The sequence below is a fragment of the Anoplolepis gracilipes genome, chromosome 6, assembly GCF_047496725.1.
Source record: "Anoplolepis gracilipes chromosome 6, ASM4749672v1, whole genome shotgun sequence".
Taxonomy (NCBI): Eukaryota; Metazoa; Arthropoda; class Insecta; order Hymenoptera; family Formicidae; genus Anoplolepis; species Anoplolepis gracilipes.
Window position 1 is genome coordinate 1,951,411 of NC_132975.1, and position 16,650 is coordinate 1,968,060.

Genomic DNA, 16,650 nt, shown 5'->3' on the forward strand with positions numbered 1-16,650 from the left:
TATTTGCTGTCGTATGATATATTTATATCAAAATCTGCATAAATCACGGCCAATAATAAGACTGTTTAACTGTAAAACCTAGGCTGTTTCCAAACTTATGGAGAGTAGTGTATATATACAGGGTCCGCCAAACCAAAATTCGGACAAAATTTAAATTTGAATTTCCCGCCTTATTTAACTTTGGCGGGGGGTCGTTGTTGTTGTTCTGTCAATTCAAATGTTTTTAATAAACGTGCGTAATCTCAAAATGTCCGAGCAAATAAGATCGAGTGCAGAATATAACCGAAGAGCAATAATAGAAGGTCTTCGTGCTGGGCATTCTCAGATTATTCGGTTTTTCGGTTACCCAAAACCGACTGTGTATGATGTTGCGGCTAAATTTTTTGCTTCGAAGAACTCCACAGAAGGTTCTGCAAACTCGACAAAGAAGAGGCACTCGAAAGAAAAGGCTGTAAGAACCCCAGAAATCATCGCAAAGACTCAACAGTACATTTCAGAGGACCCTGGGCAGTCTCTGACAAAAGTAGCTAAAACTTTGGATGTGAGTAACACTACAATGCGTCAAATTGCTGAAGAGGACCTATAATATCCTACGTAATAAAAGTTCGCCAAATGCTCTCCGAAGCTGCTAAAATGAAGAGAGTTGCTCACTGTCACTTGCTTCTGAATTCGCTGAAAAACGAAGCTGCAAGATGCATAGAGTTTTTTTCGAACGAGAAAATTTTTTCTGTCGATGCCAAGATAAATCGAAGGAACGATCGTTGACTCGCCCACGACTCCGATGAAGTCCCCGTAATAGCTAGGACGAAATTCCCGACCTCTGTTCACGTCCTAGGCGTCGTCTCTAGTGAGGGTCACATTATGCCGCCATATTTCTTTCAAAAGCACGAGATCGTTACAAAAGAGGTTTATTTACACGGTCTGTCAAATGTTGTGAAACCATGAATGGATACTGTGCATTGACTCCTTGCAGATCCGTGTTAATCGAATGTTGCTACTTGCAGTTGGTTTATGGCCTTATCAGCAATCTAAACTTGTTCAATTTCAATTAATTCCGTTTTTCACTATTTTGACGAGCTTTATTATATTTCAGGTAAGTGTACATTACTTCGTACAATACTTCAATAGCATATTCTAAAGTAAAATAGAGTTAGTCAAAAATCCTAACAAAAATATTAAAATTTCAATAGTTTTTAAATTGTAAATGATAAATGTTGTCTGTTTTTTTCTAGTTCATATTGACTTTTTATTATTCAATTGACTTTATATTGTCCTTGCTCATATGCATGAGAAATTATATATATCGTATAATAGCGATTAGCTAATATTAAGAAATTACAAATATATGAAGAACATTTAGTTATTTTAAAAAATGAAATTTTAATGGTTGAATAATTTTCATATTTAAATAGAATTAAAATACTTAATATTTTCACATATTTTTATGTAAAAGTTTATGTTTTCTGTGTAACACTTATAATAGCAAACTTTAGACTTTATAGCTCAAAAACTATTATAGCCTCAAGATTTTTGTATTAAAATTTTTTATTCTATTTTACCTCTATAACATGTTATTAAAGTATTATATGAAGATGCTAAATATATAAATAATAATATAATTTTTAACTTTTAGTCATATATAAAATTATATTTGTATATAGAAAAAATTTTTATTATACTAAACAAAACACACACATTTATATACATATACATATACATATATACAGGATGATTCGAAACAACTTCTTGTTCTTAGTATGTCGTATTCCTGACTCAATTATAAGACGATTTTTCCTCTATCAAAATTTTGTCCGAAGCTCAGTTTTTAAATTACAGGACGAAAATGTTAGCGAATCACGGGACGAGTACGGATGGTAGGCAGGGGCGGCACAACTCACTGTCCGGCGGGTAATTACGAGGACACGCTGCGATCAGCTGCTTACTACTCGTAATCACCCGTCAAACGATGAGTTGCACCGTCCCTGCCTACCGCCCGTACTCGTCCTGTGATTCGCTAACTTTTTTGTCTTGTAATTAAAAAACGGATTTATTTTTATATAGCTTTTTTCTTTCTTTTTTGGTCCCAAATTACCTCCCGAAGTACTGCGGGCGATTTCCCGGACACCCTGTCCCATAACTTTCAATTAATACTTTAGGGGGTGAAAGAAGGTGGAATTTTGAGTAAAGAGTTTCTTTCCCGATTTTGGCTCAGACTATTATTTACCGAGTTATTAACGAGACTATTATTAATTGAGTTATTAAAAAATATTTCTGATTGCTTTTTATTCTTACTTATTATTTCTTATTATTTTGTTTATTTAATTATGTATTAATTTATTTATACATTTATTCAATTATTTAACCTATAAATTCTCATGGCTAATCAAGTAGCGATGGGAATAACTATGGGATGTTCGCATGAGTATTTAGGAAGATTACTGGAAAGAAAACATTATTATAATAAATAAATTGTTTAATAACCAATTTGTTTAAACAATTTCTTAAAAAATTGTCTTCACATGTGTCATATACATATGATACTTACGTAATTTTATTTACAGAAACGATGGTGCTCTCAGTTTTTAATTAAACTTCAACTTTTTGAGAAATTTTTAAAACAATGTGTTTACAAACAATTTAATTTGACAATTTCGTCATTTTGGCGTATCGTACATGATTCTTACATAAAAATAATAATATGAAATAATAAGTAAGAATAAAAAACAATCAGGACAATGTTAAAAAAGCCCGTTTTTTAGTCCCTCAGCGGAACGAGTAAAACCTATTGGAAACGTTTTGATTGAGTGTTTATTTAACGAAAATGAACCCTGGAATGTCCAGGATTAAGGGGAAAACTTTTGGTGCTAAAATAAAGATGCATATTATGAAAAGTAAGGATAAGTTTACAGAAGAAAGAGTTTCTGTGTTCTAAACACTATTTATTTTTACTGATTTGTTTTCTAATACTAAAACCAACAAAGAATGAAATTTTCAATACACCATGTGTCCTACAAGAACTGAAATCTCAGAATAAAAAAAATTTTTTTTGAAAGAAAAATATTTTCTGAGAAAGATCATTAGTCACATATTTTGTTCCAGAGTACACCACGAGAAGGCGATCCTTTCTACACTCCAAATTTTTGTTTTTTATTTGTTCTTTTCTTATTTTTTAAAATTTATTTTTTTATTTATTTTTAATTTTTTAATTTTTGTTAAATTTTTTAATTTTTATTTATTTTTTTATTTTTTATTTTAATCTTTTAAATATGTACATAAAAATATTAATTACATATAAATATGTATATTTTGATTAATATTTTTGGTAAAACTGCATAAAAGGTAATAACTCTCCGATTTTCTTACTACTTACATATATTGTTCGGGGAGTTGTTCTGAGTAATTTCCCGCAAGAATTAAGTGGGGGACGGCATTGGTTTAGGAGATATAACAAAATGAAATTTCATATTTTTCATGCTGTTCCCTTGGTTTTATAAATTGATAATATCAACAGGTTTATTTACGTCCTACTAATTTCTGCGACACGGAAAAAGTTTCTGTTTACAGTATTTGAGGGATATATATACTGTTGAATGAACCACTTGATATTAATTTTTATTAATGATATATATTTTCAATATTTTCATAACATATACACATACACACACACGCGTGCGCGAAGGGGTGCAAGGGGGGCCTTCGGCCTCCCCTCTCCCGCACCCACCCCGTTCACCTCGCTTCACGTGGAAAATTGCAAACCTATGTGAACTTTGCTTTGTCTTGCAACGTATATGCGAAACGAAGTGGACGGAGTGGGTACGGTAGAGGGGAGGCCAAAGGCCCCCCTTGCAACCCCGTGTGTGTGTGTGTATGTTATGAAAATATTGAAAATATATATTATTAATAAAGATTAATATCAAGTGGTTCATTCAACAGAGAATCGCATGTTAAATAAATAAATTTGCAGTAATACGTTGAACTTTGACAACATATGTGTCGTATATTAGGACGTAAATAAACCTCACTGTTGGTATTATCAGTTTATAAAACCAAAGGAATAGCATGAAAAATATGAAACTTTATTTTGTTATATCTCCTAAACCAATGCCGTCCCCCACTTAATTCTTGTGGAGAATTACTCAGAATCCCCCCCCCCCTACAATATATTTAAGTAGCGATAAAATCTGTGACGTGTTGACCTTTTATGCAGTTTTATCATATTTTTATGTACATATTTAAAAGATAAAAAAATTAAAATAAAAAATAAAAAAATAAATAAAAATTAAAAATAAAAAAAAATTTTTAAATTAAAAATAAATAAAAAAATTATTTTAAAAAAATAAAAAAAAAACAAATAAAAAATATGGAGTGTAAAAAGGATCGCCTCTTCGTGGTGCACTCTGGAACAAAATATGTGACTAAATGATCCTTCTTAGAAAATATTTTTTTTTTAAAATCTTTTTTATTCTGAGATTTCAGTTCTTGTGGGACACATGGTGTATTAAAAATTGCATTCTTTTGGTGGTTTTAGTATTAGAAAACATTACAGTAAAAATAAATAGCGGTTAGAACACAGAAACTCTTTCTTCCATAACCATAAACTTATCCTTATTTTTCATAATATGCATCTTTATTTTAGTGTCAAAAGTTTTCCCCTGAATTCTGGACATTCCAGGGTTCATTTTCGTCAAACAGACACTCAATCAAAACGTTTCCAATACGTTTTACCCGTTCCGCCGAGGGGCTAAAAAACGGAGTTTTTAATATTGTCCTTTGTATACATTTCTAACTGTATTTATTCTTCTTATTTATTTATTTATTTATTTATCTATCAATTTATTGATTTATTTATTCATTATTCAACAAGAAAAATTAAAATAAAATTTTAATGGAGAAAATGTACAGTAAGGGTCCCATGGCATGCTACGTTCCTAAGTACTCCGGCCACGCGCCGTTTGATTAGTCAACTTTAATTGTTAATAACTCGGTAAATAATGGTCTGAGCCAAAATCGGGAAAAAAACTTTTTACTCAAAATTTCACCTTCTTTCACCCCCTAAAGTATTAATTGAGAGTTATGAGACACCCTGTATACATATACATATAGGGCATTTGTTGTCAAGCGGATCACTCGCCGTTCAAAAATTATATTTGGTGTAGAAGGGCCATCTTGCATACAAAGTTACAGGCATAAGCTATCGAAAGCCATGTGGCCTTTTGAAAAATTCAAAATAGCGGATCCAATATGGCGGGCATAAAAATTCAAAATGTAAAATAGTTTACAAATTTATTTCAGTTTTGCTTGCTAAGGGTTTTTGAGGCTACCGATTATGAATCTGTAAAATTATGAATGTAGTAAAATTTTAGAAATTCAAAATGGCGGATTCAACATGGCAGATATAAAAGTACAAAATAAAAGAAAGAAAAGCTCTTTGCATTTTACAGGATTGAGACTGTCTATGTAACAGCATTGATTTCTAAAGTGTCTTCTCTCATCCAGCTACTCTTTACAGTAGTATTGAAAATGAAAATAAGCAATAGATATCTTGAATTTAATATTTTTGATAACATTATCTTGAATTTAATATTTCTGATAACAGATTTATAATCAGCATCTTCGAAAACCCTCAGTAAACAAGATTGCAGTAAATTTTATTTTTTAAACTTTATTTTATTTTACATTTTGCACTTTTATGGCTACCATATTGGATCCGCTACTTTGAATTTCTAAAATTTGATAACATATTTGTAAGCATTCTCAAAAACGCTTAGAAAGCAAGACTAAAGTAAAATTGTGAACTATTTTACATTTTGAACTTTTATGTCCGCCTATTGGATCCGTTATTTTGAATTTTTCAAAAGGCCATATAGCTTCGATTGCTTATACTTGTAACTAACTTTGTGTGCACGATGGTCCTTCTACGTCAAATACAATTTTGGAACGGCGGGTGATCCGCTTGACAAAGAATGCCCTAACTATATTTATGATCTAAGACTTGTTTTCTAATCAAATAATAAAATAATAAATTTAGTAAAAATAATTGAATATTAAATTATTATTTGTAGTTTACAGCATTTCTAACTTCAAAATGTACTCTGGATCTTCTTATTAACGTTCTCTCTTCTATATTATTTTATACTCTTTTTGTTGTTAAATATAGTTGGTTTCATATTAACATTGAAGATGTAAGTAAACACTATATTGCATATTGTATTTATATGTATACAGTGTACACAGATAAATATTTTTGAGACACAAATATTTATACATAATATGAATATATATATATATATATATATATATATATATATATACACACATATACATATATATATTTTTTTCCCCGTACATTACAAAATATAAAAATGGTGAACAGGTAAAGTGTTTGTTAGAGCAATTGCAAAACAGCTATAAAAAGTTAACGGACGAAAATGAAATAAGTATTATAAAAAAATACAGCAGCTATGCAAAACGTTATACGGCTGGATTAATATGTAAGACAATTGCTTTTGATTTTCATTAAACATTAAGTGAATATATTTTGTTTAAAAGCAATTAGCAAAGGAAAGTGGGTAAAATATGCTGATTTTTGCCCAGAAAATGTAAGTTACATATATTTTCTTATAATTTTTGAGTTGTTAATTACGAAAATACCCATTTTATTGGTCTAAGCTTGTAGGAAAGTGGCCAAAAAGGGAATAAGTCACTTTTAATAGCAATTCAATTAGAGTCGATTTTGCAATTATTTATATTATAGTTTAGTTTTATAATTTCTTTTACTGAAAACTAAAGAAACACTTTAAAATGAAACATTTTAGAAATGTTAAATCTAACATAGCCAAATCAATATAATATAAAAATTAAAAAATAAATAGTCAATTTATCTTAAGCCTCATCAGATGCAATTGTTTACATTGAACAGTTTTAAATATCTTAAAATGGACTTCTACTACTATAAAGGTTTCACCTAGAGGCGTGTTAAGTTTTTTACAGTAGACCTTTGACTGGAGCTCTATTATATTACTTTTTATATTATACTGTATAGCGTCTCGTTTTATTCGTCATCAGAATCTTAATCTTGTCAGTTTCTTGGTTAATCGGGTCCGCTAATGTTATATAAAGTCGAAATATCTATTTCTCTTTATGTTTTTGAAATTCTCTCCTTAACATTTAATTATTTTTATAAGTTGCACATCTGATGACACTTAAGATTCTTGAATTGAAATTAACTATTTATTTATTATATTTATTTATTTTTATATTATATTGATTTTGCTATGTTAGATTTAGCATTTCTAAAGTGTTTCATTAAAAGTATTTCTTTAGTTTTCAGTAAAAAAAATTATAAAACTATAATATAAATAATTAAATAATTGCAAAATCGACTCTAATTGAATTGGTATTAAAAGTGACTTATTACCCTTTAAGACGAATTTTGACCACTTTTCCACGGACTTAGACCAATAAAATGGGTATTTTTGTATTCGGCAACTCAAAAACTATAAGCAAATATATATAACTTACGTTATACTTTTTACGCAAAAATCAGCACATTTTACCCACCTTTCTTTTCGTAGTAAACCTTCTCATCGAGTGTTTGTGTATTGTTGATTTTAAAACATTTTGTAGTGATATTAACATTCATGGGACCTGTAATTATATATGAATTTTGCCCGAAATTTTTCGACATCCTATTATCTATAAATGAATCTCGGCGTTTTTCGCCAAGGAAGATAATTGTTACCGAATATTTTATCAATCAGAAAAAATACTTGTATTTGATTTTATTGCATGCAAACACTGCTCTATTAATAGGAATAATCGCATTACTAGCGACAGGAACGATATTAATAGTCTATCTGCAATATGCCTGTGGAATGTTTCGGATTGCTTGGTAAGAAGATAAAATATAAGAATCATAAATTTAAATATGGATGTTTAGAAAAGTTATATGATTACGACAAAAGAAATGTTTTCAGTTATCGTATCGAACAATCAATGGCAGTCGATGCTTTAAGAAAAGGCAGTCTAAGAAACAAAAATTTAACTTTTCAAAAATTGATTTGTGCTGTGAATATGCATCGTGAAGCTATGAAGTAAGTATTCAAGCGCGATAATACGTGCAAGAAGAAACGAGTAATGCTCTCTTTTTTTCTCGAAGATTTTCAAATTCATCGATATCCAGATTTAAAGTAATGTTCTCTTTTATGATAGTAATTGGACTGGTTAGCGGATGTCTTAGTCTTTTTCGAGTAAGTCTTATTTTTTCTTTCAAATGCTTTCTCTATCTATAAACTTCATCATAAAATTATCAGTTATCTTCAAATTTTATAATTACAGTTAAATTTTCATCGACCAGTTCTGTCTAATTTAATATTCTGTTTGAAATTAATGTGCAGCTCTTACTAAAATTATTATTGCATTTGTATTTTAGCTTTTTCAGGGGTTGTCATTAGGACATGATGTTGAAGAAATTATGTTACCTTTAACATCCTGCTTAATTTATTTAATGTACCTCTTTCTAGGCAATTATATTGCACAAGAAATTATGGATCACAATAATGATGTATTTATCACTGCGTAAGGAAAACATCCATACTATATCATATAATTACTACGTACGAGTACTTGTTTTGTAAATTATAAATATAATAGAAACATAATTACTACAATTGAAAAAACGAAAATAGAAAAACAAAAAAGTTTATATAGAACAAAATAAGTGTGAGCGTGTGTATATGTAACAAAAATAATAATATAAACTTTCTTATTTCTCTCTAATTATTAATTTGTTATATAGATACAGTATTCAATGGTACACAGCTTCCTTAAAAGTACAAAAGATGATATTGTTTCTATTGCAAAGAAGTACCAAGGTTTTCAATTTAAATATTGCTGGATTTTTTGTTGGATCATTAGAAACTGCAGCTGCGGTAAGATATATGTATAATATGTATCAGAATATACCGTCTATTTTGTTTAAGTGTATGTATATTCAATTATTTTTCTAAACAATAGGTTTATAAAAAATGCTTCAACTAAAAGAGAAAGAAAAAGAGAAGTTATTTGTTTAAAAAAAAAACATATATATACATATATATTAATTTAAATAAAAATTGTGAAGTTTTTTTAAATGTTATCTGTAATAGTCTTTGTAAACGTAATAATGTTTTCTTTTATGTATCAGGAAAAACAAAATCTAATAAAAAATGTTTATTAATTTCATTTGAAATACCACTAAAATTTGTAATATTATATATATATATATATATATATATATATATATATATATACAGGGTGTCCTGAAAATGTCGGTAAATATTTTAATGACAGGTTCTTTAGAACATTTTAAGACGAAAAGTTTAATACAAAAATGTCGAGGCTACAATAGTTTTCAAACTGGAAGCAATTATATCGCACGAATGATAGGGCTAAGATTTCGCGCTCTTAGATGCGCCAAAATAACAAGTGATAAAAATGCTCCTATAAATAGCGCTCTTTTCACGATATTATGAATATTATGTTAGCACTTGTTATTTTGCCGTACCTGAGAGCGCGAAATCTCAGCCCTATCATTCGTGAAATATAATTGCTTCCAGTTTGAAAACTATTGTAGCTTCGACATTTTTATATTAAACTTTTCGTCTTAAAATGTTCTAAAGAACCTGCCATTAAAATATTTACCGGCATTTTCGGAACACTCTATATATACAGGGTGTACCATAAATCGCGAACCAACCGTCAGGTGCAGGTAGAGTAGGTTAAATTGAGTAAAAAAGTTATCTACTATTTTGCAATTTTCGCAATAGTTAATGAGATATTAATTATAAGAGATCAGCCAATCGGCGCCCGGCAGAAGCGCGCGGCACGAAGAAGCCTTCTACTGTTACTTGATACTAGACGTGTTGATGAAGCGGTGGGAGGAACGACTCTTGAGGAATGACTCTTCAGGTTGTCAATGCAGAGCGTTCCTCCCACCGCTTCGTCGGCGCGCGTAGTATCAAGTAACAGTAGGAGGCTTCTTCGTGCCGCGCGCTGTTGCCGGGCGCCGATTGGCTGATCTCTTATAATTAATATCGCATTAACTATTACGAAAATTGCAAAATGGTAGATAACTTTTTTACTCAATTTAATTTAGTCTATCTGCACCTGACGGGTGGTTCGCAAGTTATGGGACACCCTGTATATATATATTAAGAATAATATCGTCATAGGCTATAGAGAACGAGACGTGAATCGAAAACATATAATATAACAAAGAGTCAATAAACATATAAATTCTATAATTCAGTGTATTCAAAACAATAATTATAAAATGATCGATGACTTAAAGATTAAAGATTGGTAAATAAACCGCAAATAATTAAAGATAAAACGAACGAACGTTTCGGGCTCCTGCTTTGAGCCTTCTTCAGCGCAATCTTAGTAAAAAACCGTAATACTCTTATATAATACTGTACATAAATACTTTATAACGTTCCCGATCGAACTTCATGCGGACTTAATCTATAAATTCGCAAGATAAATGATATCGTAGTTACTGATCTCGTAGTTCTTCTATGACCTCCAAGGTTGGAAAGTCCGGAGACTCAACTTGAATTTTTATATAAAGAAATGAAAGCTTGGCGACTTGATCTCAATCTCCGTTGAATCCTGGAAGAATGGAATGTCGGGTTTTTTTTATAAAATAATTTTAATGCAATGGAAGCAAGTCACCAAACTGTACAGGTAGATAATATCCCTACTTACAATATTAGATTGTTCCGCAAAAAATATTTCTCCTAGCGTGACCGTTTAATTCAAGATTCTCTCGATTACTGTCAACCGTATGGTAAAGAAAGCTCGTTTATATACAAGATCATGACTGAAATTTTTGGGAGCTTATTTATTAAGTCATGATATAGTGTTGGTAGATTTTCTGTGTCCGTCTGTAAGTTTAAATCATTCCTTTGTCTTTTAATAAAAATTATTTCGGATGTCAATCTTTTAATATAGAAGGGGTCTTCATCTAAAATCTCGACTTAGTCCATTTAAAATCATGGTTGTATAAAAGTCTGTGATTCGTAATGACAGATTGTTTTTTAGTATTTCTTTTAATTTGTGACTTATGTTCCGAGGTCCTTGTTTTTAGCATTCTCGATGTTTGATCATGTATGTTACATCACAATCGGAACAGCTGATTTTGTATACGACATTAGTTTTTTTAGTCTTCCGTTATTCAATAATAAGTCTTCCGTAACCGTAGAATTCATAAAGAACTTAAAAACAATTTGAAGAAATTTCCAATAGAAACCAAAATGCTAATTAGAGACAGATCTAAGAACATTCCCACATATTCCTTTCCAAAATCACAACATAATGAATGGTTGGCCAGTGCATTCTCTAACACCAAAAGATTTCTCGATAATAATAAAGATATCATTCTAACACGAGCAGATAAGGGCAATGTCACCGTAGCTCTTGACAGAATACATAAATAAGGTAGAAAACTTACTCACAGACGAAGACACTTACTTAATTATTTAAAAAGATCTTATAAAGAAATTAATTTCGAATTTAAAAGATTTATTATCGAGATGGAAGAATCATGGATACATTTCCAATGCCACGTATAAGGATCTTTTGTTTACAGACGGTATTTTACCAAGGGCGTATGGTTTACCTAAGATCCATAAACCGAACACTTCGTATAGACTGATAATTCTTCCATTAACAGTCCTCTTTACCATCTCGCTTTGTTTTTACAAAAAATTATGAGCAAAAGTTTTCCGAGGGCATTAAGTCACATTAACAATAGTTTTGATCTAGTCAACTATTTAGCAAACATTTATATTGATGACAACATGAAATTGATCTCTCTAGATGTGGTCTCCTTATTCACTAACATCCCTACAAACCTCGCTTTAGATAGTGTTGCGAATAGATGGACTTTTGTGGGGGATAATTGTGATTTGACTGAAACGGAATTTCTAAACGGAGTTAAATTAGTCCTACATTCAACCTTTTTCACTTTTAATAATATTATTTATCGTCAGACATTTGGTACCCCGATAGGTTCTCCCTTATCTCCAATCATAGCGGACATTGTCTTACAAGATCTTGAAGAGAAAGTACTGTGCATGTTACGGTTTACTTCTCCGTTTTACATCAGATACGTTGATGACATTTTAATGGCGGTTCCCTCCAATGTTGTTGATTTATCCCTCTCTACATTTAACTCATTTCATGACAGATTACAATTCACTTTAGAGTTAAAACATGATAGAACTATTAATTTTTTAGACGTAACGCTTATAGCTGAAAAAAACTTTTTAATTTTTGATTGGTTTCATAAATCAACATTTTCGGGGAGATACCTTAATTTTAACTCACAACATCCTTAATGTCAAAAGAAGGGTACGATCATTGGACTGGTGGACAGAGCCTTTTCATTATCACATCCAAAATTCCACACAAAAAACTTCGAACTCATTATCAAAATCCTCTTAGAAAATTATCCTCTCAATTTGATTTTCAATGTCATTAATAAACGTGTAAAATATTTGAATGAGAAACGGGAGTTCAACAAAAATACGACTTTCGAAAATCAGTCCTCGTATTTTACTGTACCATTCTTACTTAATCTTACTGAACAGTTTAAGAATATCACAAAAAAACTAAATGTAAGATTGTCTTTCACTAGTTTAAATAAACTCAATAGGTTGATTAAAGGACAGAAGAATAGCATACCGAATAATAAAAAAACTAATGTCGTATACAAAATCAGCTGTTCCGATTGTGATGCAACATACATGGGTCAAACGTCAAGAATGCTAAAAACAAGGACCTCGGAACATAAGTCACAAATTAAAAGAAATACTAATAAACAATCTGTCATTTACGAATCACAGACTTTTATACAACCATGATTTTAAATGGAATAAGGTCGAGATTTTAGATGAAGACCCCTTCTATATTAAAAGATTGACATCCGAAATAATTTTTATTAAAAGACAAAGGAATGGTTTAAACTTACAGACGGACACAGAAAATCTACCAACACTATATCATGACTTAATAAATAAGCTCCCAAAAATTTCAAAGTCATGATCTTGTATATAAACGAGCTTTCTTTACCATACGGTTGACAGTAATCGAGGGAATCTTGAACTAAACGGTCACGCTAGGAGAAATATTTTTTGCGGAACAATCTAATATTATAAGTAGGGATATTATCTACCTGTACAGTTTGGTGACTTGCTTCCATTGCATTAAAATTATTTTATTAAAAAAACCCGACATTCCATTCTTCCAGGATTCAACGGGGATTGAGATCAAGTCGCCAAGCTTTCATTTCTTTATATAAAAATTCAAGTTGAGTCTCCGGGCTTTCCAACCTTGGAGGTCATAGAAGAACTACGAGATCAGTAACTACGATGTCATTTATCTTGCGAATTTATAGATTAAGTCCGCATGAAGTTCGATCGGGAACGTTATAACGTATTTATGTATAGTATTATATAAAAGTATTACGGTTTTTTACTAAGATTGCGCTGAAGAAGGCTCAAAGTAGGAGCCCGAAACGTTCGTTCATTTTATCTTTAATTATTTGCAGTTTATTTACCAATCTTTAATCTTTAAGTCATCGATCATTGTATAATTATTGTTTTGAATACACTGAATTATAGAATTTATATATTTATTGACTCTGTTATATTATATGTTTTCGATTCACGTCGCGCTCTCTATAGCCTATGACGATATTATTCTTATTTAAGTGAGAACTATTATAATTCTTTATATATATATATATATATTATTGCGTCCGTGACGTCTATATCTTCCGTGTAACGGAAAAAAGTATCGATTGACTCTCAGCTGAGTCGGAAAATCAATATATTGATTTTCAAGTACAAGACAATTGAAGGAGCGTCGCATAGAGACGGAGATATTTTGAAAAGAGAATCTCGAAAGCCTCGTTCGGGATTCTATGGAGAAAGATTACTTATGAGTATTGTAGTTGTGATCTGTATAATTATTACGTTTATAAAGGTTGTTCTGAATTTTAAGAAGTGTCCCTTTATTGCGTGTGCGCGAGTGTGAGAAGGGAAGACGAATAGTTGCGTCGCGCGCGCTCGGAAAATAATATCGAAATCGTTCCGCGGACGTGACAATATATATATATATATTACTTATATTTTTTTATATATATTATTTTATAAATCCGAAAAAAATAAACTTATTATAATTATATGCAGGGTGTTTCAAAAGCCCACGGCATAACTTCAAGAGGTGATAGAGGAGGGCGTAACGAGTATTTTTTGTTAAGTAACGTAGGGTTGGGGTCGCTTAGTTATGTCAACAGGCGATGCGCAAGTATGCGCCGTATACAACACATCTCGTTGCTGGTATAGTGTTTATTTCTTTGTGGTTAGGTTAGGTTACAGCAATTGCCTAAAACTGACTACCATTGATCTGTAAACAAAGTTCACAGCAGTGAACCATTATTGATTATCGGACTCTCTAAAAAATTCCCTATTGCTATTGATGTGCTGTTTTGTCTGCAATTTGACTTGCAGCCTTGATTTACAGGTCAATGGTAGTTAATTCGAACAATTCCTGTAACTATTATACACAACTACAAAATATAAATTATGCTACGGGCCTTTGAAACACACTGTGTAATTATATACGATTATATATAATTTATAATATATTTGAAATTTGGCGCGATCTGACCATATGTAATATAATTTGTGCATTATTTGTGAAATTAAATTTGTAATTTGACGCTATATGATTTAATCATATATAACAATATCCGAAATTTGGCGTCATATGATCTTATCTTTATACATATAATCATATTCGGCAAAATCTGTTTTCATATATAATCAGATTTAACCAAATGTGATTATATGTTTACATATATAAAGATATTGTCATATAAGATCATATTGCGCCATTTTTCGTATATTATTATATATGATCATATAAAATTAAATATTACCAGATCTTTTTATATCTAATTATGTATTTTTACATCTAACCATATTAAACCCATTTTTTATCGGGAATTAATAGAGGTATATTACACATAAACCGAACATTGTAAAGCGTAAAATATATTTTACATAAAAAATGATTAATAAGTAAAGTAAATGAGAAAGTGTACATCTTATTACAGATATTTAGTACCGAATTATCATACTTCACTGTTCTTTACTCTATTCAAAATTAACAAGATGTGTCAATTAATTTATTCATCAACAATAGTGAAAAGAGATAGTTGGATACAAACAATATTGTTATCTACAAAACAGCTTAATTGACCTTCGTAAATCTTCTGTAAACGTCTACGCTCTGATTTTGATAAATTTTTATAGCATTTACCGTAGCACTTACTGTAACACTAAATGTAGTCGCCACAAGTGCAATTTGTGGCAATGTCTAGTTTCAAATTCAATCCATTCAAAATTTAAATTATTTTAATTATCTGGCTAAATAAACAATTTTTAAGATTTATATATGAAAAAAATATTGAAATTTAAAAATATTTTACTGAAATATTTTATTTTATTAATGTGTTATAAGACTATACACACTAACATCAAAATATTATTATTTAAAAAAAAAAGAAAAACACAAGAAAAAGTTTTTATTTTCTTAAATTTTTTAATACAATCAGTGTCTGGACAATAATAATAACAAGTTAAAATTAATTTAATTTAATTAAACTTAACTTAATATACTTATTTGTAATTTAAATAAAACAGGGTCTATAATTATATAGTTTCGAATCCGAGTATCGAGTGATGTGAGTTAGATCTCGCGTAAGAAGTTGCAAACTTCATGAAACCTTATAACATCGACGATGTAAGAAACGTTAAAGACCAGTCATGGGCAAATTGTGGTTATCAAGGGGATCTGAGGGCCAGGAGATAATTGAAGAACAGTCACATAAGCCACAGTTTTTCACATTGAAAATAATTACACGGTTATTTGAATTACACGAATATTTTAGCAAACATATTATACAATTACAAAACAACATATACAATTTTTAGCTCATCCTGCTATGTTTTATTATAGAAAATGTATAGATTGTTTATGTAGCTTTTTCGAGAATAACAAAATAAACGTTTTATTATATCATATTACTTGCTTTTTTACCGACAATGTACAGAATTATTTACCTACATTGCACAGAAATTATTTTTAACTAATTTACTGTATATTACTGCAATAAGACTGTATTACTACCGTAAAAATACTATAGTTTACATAAGTGTCACGCAATAAATTTTTTATGTTACACTAACTTTAATACAATCAGGCGATGTGTAGATCTCGCTTTGCGCGAAAAGTCATGCGAAAGCGTATAATTAAAAACGATTATCAAATGGAATTTATAGAGTAAGTTAAAGGAACTTGATGATTTTCAAAATATAATAAAAAAATAAGGTAAATATGCATAAGTACTACCCCAAAAGAAATCTCAAATTCTTTTTATTATAATCAACAAAACTAGTGCGAAGATAGTACGTACAAGTGTTTTTACGAAGGCGCAAATCTTTTTATAAGTTTTAAATAAAAAAATTACATAAATAAATTTATTAGTTAGTTTCATAACATACACACCCCCATAAAAATGTATATATTCTAAAATATATT

General features: G+C 30.1%; 1 protein-coding gene and 1 pseudogene across 1 annotated transcript; both read left to right on the forward strand.

Annotated features, from left to right (window-relative positions):
* The first annotated feature begins 247 nt into the window (after nt 1–247).
* On the forward strand, nt 248–15,357 carry LOC140667174 (uncharacterized). Its single transcript, XM_072894932.1, has 10 exons — nt 248–541; nt 950–1,093; nt 6,063–6,182; nt 6,374–6,491; nt 7,627–7,891; nt 7,977–8,093; nt 8,159–8,249; nt 8,432–8,577; nt 8,798–8,930; nt 15,164–15,357. Exons 1-10 carry the CDS (start codon nt 248–250, stop codon nt 15,215–15,217), a joined length of 1,482 nt encoding a protein of 493 aa, XP_072751033.1. The 3' UTR covers nt 15,218–15,357.
* Nucleotides 11,841–12,905, forward strand: LOC140666824 (uncharacterized; annotated as a pseudogene).
* Nucleotides 15,358–16,650: the final 1,293 nt, after the last annotated feature.